At 34.8% G+C, this 8122-nt stretch overlaps 1 protein-coding gene across 1 annotated transcript; it reads left to right on the top strand.

Moving 5' to 3' along the window:
- The first annotated feature begins 5314 nt into the window (after positions 1 to 5314).
- On the top strand, positions 5315 to 7565 carry LOC115700928 (thiohydroximate-O-sulfate sulfur/sulfate-lyase (nitrile-forming) NSP5). Its single transcript, XM_030628606.2, has 2 exons — positions 5315 to 5585; positions 6439 to 7565. Exons 1-2 carry the CDS (start codon positions 5556 to 5558, stop codon positions 7375 to 7377), a joined length of 969 nt encoding a protein of 322 aa, XP_030484466.2. The 5' UTR covers positions 5315 to 5555; the 3' UTR covers positions 7378 to 7565.
- The last annotated feature ends 557 nt before the right edge of the window (positions 7566 to 8122 follow it).

Genomic DNA, 8122 nt, shown 5'->3' with positions numbered 1-8122 from the left:
TGGCGTCTTCGGGTTTGTAAGTATTATTATTTATTACATTTAAGAAAATTGCATGAGGATTTTGAGTATTTTTGTAAAAATAGTGATTATTCTTGGAATCATTGGTTGGTATAGGAATTATTAGGTTTATAGTGTGATTTTGGACTATGAATGTATTTGTCTGGATTATTTTGGTTACTTTTGAATTTTTGGGATATAGAAAATTAAGGGGAGGTGCTACCCGATTTTTCTTCGAAGTATTTTGAAAAGAAAAAGAAAAAAAAAAAAAAAAAAAACAAACAAAAAAATCGGAAAAAAAGAAAAATCCAAAAAAAAAAAAAAAAAAAAGAAAAAAAAGAGGAAAAAAATAGAAAAGAAAAAAATATTTTATTATTTCTAAGAAGAAAGAAAAAAAATGGTACCTAAGAGAACTAGGCATGTTGAGGAAGGTTCGTCATCAAACCCACCAACTACGGGTTTCGATAGAACCCGGTTTGTCAATGAGGAGGCCCATAATCGTTTTATGAGGCTGAAAATTAGGCCTTACATTGAAGACCGGGGTATTGAATTCCCTGAAAATCCCTTGAGGCGTCAACCAAGGTTCGAAACAATTCGAGCCCAAATTGAGAGGATGAGATGGGGTAGCTTTGTCGATGCTCGGGGCCGGGCTAATGTGACTATGGCCTGTGAATTTCTTGCCAATTGGCCCGAGCGCCGGAATAGGGAGGTAAAGGTGCGAGGAAAGAAGGTTCCCGCCACTGCTGATGCTTTCAATGTTATGTTTTCTGTCCCGAATTATTCTAGGGAAGAGCAACGCCTCTGAATTATTGAGGAGGAAGAGGAGTATGATTTGGTGGATGTGGCTGAGACAGTGGGATTCCCGAGGTTGAGGTTCCACGACAATGATGGCCAAGAGGGGTCGCCAAACATCCTTTATAGGTGTGAAATAAACTCGGTGGCGAAGGCATGGCTGTACTTCGTAAGTGCTCGATTGGTGCCAAATAAACACTTCTCCGATGTCCAAATGGACTGCCTCAAATATGTTTACGCCATTATGAAGGGGTACAATATCAATATTGGACAAGTCATTCGGAATAGCATTGAACAAATTGTACAAGGAGCCACGGCGGTCTTGGTTTGGCGGGTGTCATAACAAAACTCTGCGGGGCATATGATGTGCCATAATTGGAGTATGATAACACAGTGGTGCCACTTCGCAAGATGAATATCACGTTTGCCAACAGGCTAAAAGAGCCACATCCTTATGGCCAGCCTCCACCTAATGCACCGCAAGGCCGAAGGCAGCAAAGAGAGCCTAGTGTTGAAGAAGAGGAGGAGCAGCCCCCACAATTGCTTGGGCCTATCGATCCAACGATGCAATATACTCATGCACAACTGAGTTATATAATTGAGCAGAACAACCACATGCAAAACTATATGGTGCAAAGGAGTATCCATGATGAGGGACAAGTTCACCAACTTAACTCTCTCATCAATAGAATGAACATCGGGATTGATGACCCGAATTAATTGGCGCCACCTCCTCGGTTCTATCCATATGATCAGCCGCCACCACCTAACCCTTTCTGAGAGGGTCTCAGGTAAGTCTCTTCTCTCTGCATTTCATTTTATCCATTGGGGACAATGTCATATTTAGTTTGGGGGGAGAGAAAAAAAAAATTATTTTCTACACTTTAATTTTCTGTTTTAGTTTTTTTGTTTTAGTTAAGGAATGGCAATAAGTTAGAAGATAGTTGTTTACTGCTGATTAGTGTAATGTGATCTGAAATTGTAACATAACTGTGTGCTTGATTCTGTTAACTCTTTGGATTAGTTTGGATGCTTAGAAACCTGTGTATAATTGTAACTACTCAATCTGTGAAAATTATTATAATTGTTTTATTATGGTTTGTGGTAAGATTGACATGATAGCTTAGAACTTACATGTTTATTCTTTTGAGGCAAAATCCTTGATGGTGTCAATTGGAATATGACTTAGGCATTTGTTGGATAGTTTGAGCCTTTCAAGCCTACCATAAGAATGTTTATCCCTAGTTAACCCTATTGAGCCTAAACCCGTTATGTTTTTCACCCATTGACCCGAAAACTTGTAACCATACTATTAATTTTTCTTCACCATTTTATCCATGATATCATAAGCTACATAATTAGTTTGGGGGAGGAGAAATATTTAGTGTGAGAAAACAGATAGAGGGATAAGAACGGGTAAGATTGAGAAAAGAAAAAAAAGTGTTATTCAATGTCACTGAAAAAAAAATAATAAGGGTGAAAAAAAAGAAGAAAAAAACACAATAAAAAGTAATATGTGGTTGGAAAAAAATTTCAGTGATGTTGAAATGAAATAAAATAATAAGGATATCTTCTCTCAATCTTGGTAAATGCGGGGAAACTATGGGGTTTTGAAAAAGAAAAGTAAGAAGCTTGTGAGTTCTGTTTGTGTGCTTATGATATCTTGAGCCAAAACCATCTTTTGTCGATTTCCGAATATCTGAGCCATAATTCCTAAACCTCAAAAAGACCTAATGATTCCAAAGGATATTGTCAACATTAGTGGAGAGAGGTAAGCATGCAAGCTTATGAGTTATCGGGCTGTGGAACAGTTGGAAAGAGTAAAACTTTTATAACAATGTTTCACGTGTGAATAAATTTTGTGGTTGTACATAGTGTTATGAATTGAGCATCTGAATTAATTGTTAGAGTTAGTAGGATCGAAATTCTAGTTTATGCAATGGAGAAAGCAGAGCATGAGTCAGCAGTGTAATGATTATCTGATAGCGTAGTTAGATGTTTTTTTTTTACTCGGGGGCGAGTAAGAATCTAGTTTGGGGGAATTTTGTTAGGTTATATTTAGCCTATGTTTCGGGTTTGAAAAGTAAGTATTTTCTCGTCTATTGGTGTCTTTTGGAGCGGTATTACGCTTGATTTTCCTTGTTTCAGGTTCCCGGGGTATCAAAAGTCAAATTCAGTCAATTGATGAAAAGACGGGACAAACTGGTAAAAAATTGGAAAAATCTGCTCTTTGGGTGTCAGTAGTCACGACCATGGATCGTGCTAGTCGCGACCCTTTTCTATGGTCGCGACCACGGTCGCGACTTGGAGTTTTGGCAGAACCTCAGTATTTTGGGATTTGCCTGTAGTCGCGACCAGCCTTTAAGGTGGTCGCGACCAGGTACGGAAAACGCAGTTTTTGACCTAATTCAGATTTTTTTCCAATTGGAGGCACACCTTTCATTCCTATATAAGGAACACGATTCAGAAGGTCAAACTAAGCAGAAATAGACCTGAATAGTGGATGAAAGTGGAGAGGAAGCTATCTTGAAGACCTGGAGCGATATCACCTTCTAGTTTCTTTCTTTTACCCTTTAATCTTTCTTTTATGTCTATTGTTGTTTCAGATTTAATCATGGATGTTCTTATTGTTTTTATGAGCTAAATTTCCCATTAAGGGAGGATGATGAATGTTGTTTAAGTTTATGCCTAGTTAATAAATAATTGCCATTCCTCCATCTTGATTGTGAATACTATCTATATTTGTGTTTAATTCCATGTGCAAGATTGATCACCTTTTACATGTTTAATGATCTCAATTCGAAATCTGAAAAGTGAGAATTGAGAATGCTAAAATTGGATAGTCTAGGTTTTGATGTGAAACGAAAGTATTTTCATAGCCTTAGTGACAAAAAGATTATTGCTTAATGCTGATTTCATGTTGGTTTAATTAAGAAGTTAATTAGAGAACATGAGATTTAGAACCTAAAAGATCTGAAAAGAGTTAGGTTAATTCATAATCTGTCATTCACGTTGAGAAAAGGATAGCAATTAGGAGTTAACATTGGTAACTTAACAGCAAGATTCACCTCCCTAATCTCTCATTTTGATTAATCTTTATTTATTATTTTAATTTTTCGAATTATTTTATTTAATTCGCAAAAAGTATTGTTTTACCAGATAGAATTATAAGTATAGTTTAGTAGTACTTAGTCCAATTCCCTGTGGTTCGACCTCACTTGCGTGAGCTACTACTTGACTGCGTATACTTGCGTAGTGATCATAATTTTCGTAACAAAAACCCATTTAAAATCAAGTAGAAGTTTAGTTGTTTCTCAATTTTGTTAAGTTTTGCGATTTAGTTGTGCGACTTGGTGATCTCTGGCCATGGGTCTCGTCGGACGTTGTGTGTCTCGTCGGTGTGGCTAGGTTTCAACTGGGTTACGTCTAATGGGGTGGGGGTGGTGGAGCCGGTGGTCGTGGGTGGGTTTGTGAGATTTAGCGAGAGAGAGAGAGAGAGAGAGAGAGAGAGAGAGAGAGAGAGAGAGAGAGAGAGAGAGAGAGAGAGAGAGAGAGAGAGAGAGAGAGAGAGAGAGAGAGAGAGAGAGAGAGAGAGAGAGAGAGAGAGAGTTAGGTGAGAGAAAGGGAAATTAGAAAGAGAGAGACTTTTCAAATGGGGAGGGTATTTTTGAGTTTAATATTTTTTGGAGTATTATTTTCCTATATTTTTTAATGTGGTATATTAAAACACCATACACTGTTTTTAAGCATATAATATCAAATTTCTCTTTGTCATTTGAGATCATTTTTTTCGTAAATTAGCTAAGTGTTCTTGTTCTTTGAGGATTTTTTTAATAACTAAAAATTTTTTGTTTTGGAGTGTATTGAATAATACTCTTTTAGTAAATAAGATGGAGTAGTTATAAAAAATAATATTTAATGGGGTAAATTTAGTAATGGGGTGTAGTTATAGTTTTTGGGGGTGTAAATATAATCTCCCGTATATTTTTCTAGGTAAATATTATTTTGGATCCTGTGTTTTGTAAATATTACAAATTGGACCATCTATTTTGTTAAATGATAACATAGACCTTATATTTTTCAAAATGTTAAAAATAGGACCTTGAGCTCAATTTTCAATAATTGTATTTTTTTAATATAACCAACTTTAAGATAATTTTTAACACGAACAAATACATAAAATATAATCAGTTTTGTCATAACATCTCTAGATCGGATTATTTTGTTAAGTTTTATTTTGACAAAAAATTAGTTCAGGGTCCTATTTGTACAATTTTAGAAAATACATTAACTATTTTATTATTTAATAAAATAGAAGTCAAATTAATAATTTTTGCAAAATACAGAAATTTATATGACAAGTAGAAAGCCTCAAATCAACTTCCAAAACAGAAAAACATATTAAATTGATTTACTTTGGAGATAAAGTATGAAACTGAGGGAGGTATAGACTGGTTGAGTAATGTTTGATATACTAAAAACCAATTTTAACCTAACTATTTGATAACTTTATTCCCTTCGTACTTTGTAGTTTCAGTGGACGTGAAGGCACTCCTCATGCCTTTCTTTTCACCATATTTTAAAAAGCACTACTCAGATATATTACATCATAATGTTTGGCTTGATTTTGGCAATTGTATATTTTTATTAAAAACCAAAAACAAAAAGTCTATATAATAGAGGCTATAGAGATAGTAGTGGAGTCAGCTCCTTATAGTGAAAATTAGTAGATTTATTTTGTTGAGTTTAGATTTAGTAAAGCAGAAATGGCTTCAGTTCAAGGGAAATGGGTTAAGGTAATTTTCAACTTACTCTCTAACCTATTTAATTAGGCAAATGGATCAGAATATCTTTTGATGAATTTATACTCTATCAAGATTCTTTTTATCCACTTATTATACTTTTTTGGTACCATATGTTTGATAAATTCTTCCAAAATCTACTAGTTCACACCTCCTCCATATCTTCTATAAATATATAAGGGGAAATGATAACAGTTACAGAATTTACAGTCATTATTTTTTTTTAAATGGAAAAATTGTTTTGTTAAAATAGCTTCTATTTCAATTCGTTGATTTGTTTCATTTAATTTTCCCACGCTAGCTTTCGTGTGTTCTTCATCTCTGATTTTAGCTTAATCATCCTGATCTACTGTTTTTTTTTTAATTTATTTTTTATTTTTTGCTTAGCTTTTGCGTACTGTTTCCATAAATGACTTGCCACAGAGTGATCATAGGCAGGAAAAAGAAATGCTTATTCAGAGGTGGTCATTCATATAATTTCTTGTGTATTACTATTAGACAAAAAAGATTAATAAATTACAAAGAGATCATCACAAACAAAGGCCTATTTATTGTTTTGTTTTTGTTATGCTTATATAATACAGGTCAGAAATTGTGGTGGTATCTGAGTCAGATGTCAATACTACATTTTTTTTTTCTTTTTTACTTCTTATCTCGTCATTTGCCAATTCTATTTTTATTCAAATATTTAAATGAGTCTAGTGGGAATAAAGAGAAATTTAGTGAGAAAAATGTTTTTTGAAATGACACTCGATTTCCATTTCCAAAAAAAAAAAAAAATGACACTCGATTTGTTACAGTGGAGTCATATTAATATTAGACATTAATGATGTTTGTTCCTTTGCAGCTTGATCAAAGAGGAACTTGCCCTGGACCAAGAAGTTCACATGCGGTTACCATAGTAGCACAAAAAGCTTATGTATTTGGTGGTGAGTTCTCGCCACGTGTCCCTGTAGACAATCACATCCACGTGTTCGATCTTCAAGACACCACGTGGTCCGTGGTCAATGCAACAGGCGAGGTTCCTCCACCACGTGTAGGTGTCACAATGGAAGCCGTTGGATCAACCATCTATGTTTTCGGCGGTAGAGATAGCGAACACAAAGAGCTAAACGAATTATACTCTTTTGACACGTGTTCAAACAAGTGGACTCTTCTATCTACTGGCGATGTGGGACCTCCTCATCGCAGCTACCACTCAATGACGGCGGACGATCGTTACATTTATGTCTTCGGTGGATGTGGCAACGCCGGACGACTTAATGATCTTTGGGCTTATGATGTGGTTGATCAGAAGTGGATTAAGTACCCATCGCCTGGGGACAACTGTAAGGGAAGAGGTGGGCCTGGGCTCGTTGTGGCCCAAGGAAAGATATGGGTTGTGTATGGCTTTGCTGGATGTGAAGTAGATGATGTTCATTACTATGATCCAGCTGAAAGCAAGTGGGCCGAAGTTGAGACAAAAGGTGAAAAGCCTACAGCTCGAAGTGTATTTTCTACGGCTGGGATTGGGAAATACGTATTTATATACGGTGGAGAAGTAGACCCAAGCGATATGGGCCACATGGGTGCAGGAAAATTTGCTCAAGAGGTGTACGCGTTGGACACGGACACGTTGGAATGGAAGAGGCTGGAAGATGGGCCGGGCCAGGAAAATCATCCTGGACCTCGTGGGTGGTGTGCCTATGCTACTGGGCTTTTAAATGGTAAAGAGGGCCTTTTGGTGTACGGTGGGAATTCTCCTAGTAATGATAGGCTTGATGATATTTTCTTCTTCACTCCTTAGAACTTTATTTATATATAATTAAATTAAATGTGAGTGTGTTTAAATTTCAGAATTGCCACTTTGTAAAAGGTTTTAGACTGTGATAAGAGGCAAGCTACTGTGTTAATAGTGTTTACACTTTTTTATTTTAGTTTTGTGCTGAATTATTATGTGTACTTTAATAAGATGATGGTTGTTTTGCTATTAAACAAGAGATACCGTCTGGCGTCTACGTGTATATATATATTATTATGTTAATATTATGTGTAGAGTGATGTTCAATTTAATGTATTCAATCTATTTAGTTTGGATTTTAAATTTTGAATCTAATTTAATCTACAAGAGTCAGATTGGATCAATTATTTTAAATTAGTTACTTTTTAATATTAAATATTTAATATTCATCAAAAAAAAATTTTTTACATTACAAACAACAAAATAAAATAAATTATTGTTTTTTTATGTCTCCAAAAATAAATTTAAAAAATAAAATAACAATTAACAAATTTAAAAGAAGAGAGAAATTATATGTAGAAAGAAATAATTAATTTTGTTTTAAATTATGTTTTTCTTATATATATAAAAATGAAACACATTTGATCTCTTAAATTTTGAAATATATTTTTAACATATGTATTAGTAGCTTAAATTACTATATTTCTAAATTAAAATATTAATGGTATAACTCTAAAGCTACAAATTAGAGAGAGAGAGAGAGAGAGAGAGAGAGAGAGAGAGAGAGAGAGAGAGAGAGAGAGAGAGAGAG

The sequence above is a fragment of the Cannabis sativa genome, chromosome 8 (assembly GCF_029168945.1).
Source record: "Cannabis sativa cultivar Pink pepper isolate KNU-18-1 chromosome 8, ASM2916894v1, whole genome shotgun sequence".
NCBI lineage: Eukaryota > Viridiplantae > Streptophyta > Magnoliopsida > Rosales > Cannabaceae > Cannabis > Cannabis sativa.
Note: the sequence above shows the minus strand (reverse complement) of the source record. Positions and strands in the feature narration are given on the sequence as shown.

What these genes read in the sequence shown, in the direction of transcription:
- LOC115700928 (XM_030628606.2), top strand. Translation starts at nt 5,556, where the DNA reads ATGGCTTCAGTTCAAGGGAAATGGGTTAAG. An exon ending in TTCAAGGGAAATGGGTTAAG is followed by an intron (nt 5,586 to 6,438) that starts GTAATTTTCAAC and finishes GTTCCTTTGCAG; the next exon opens with CTTGATCAAAGAGGAACTTG.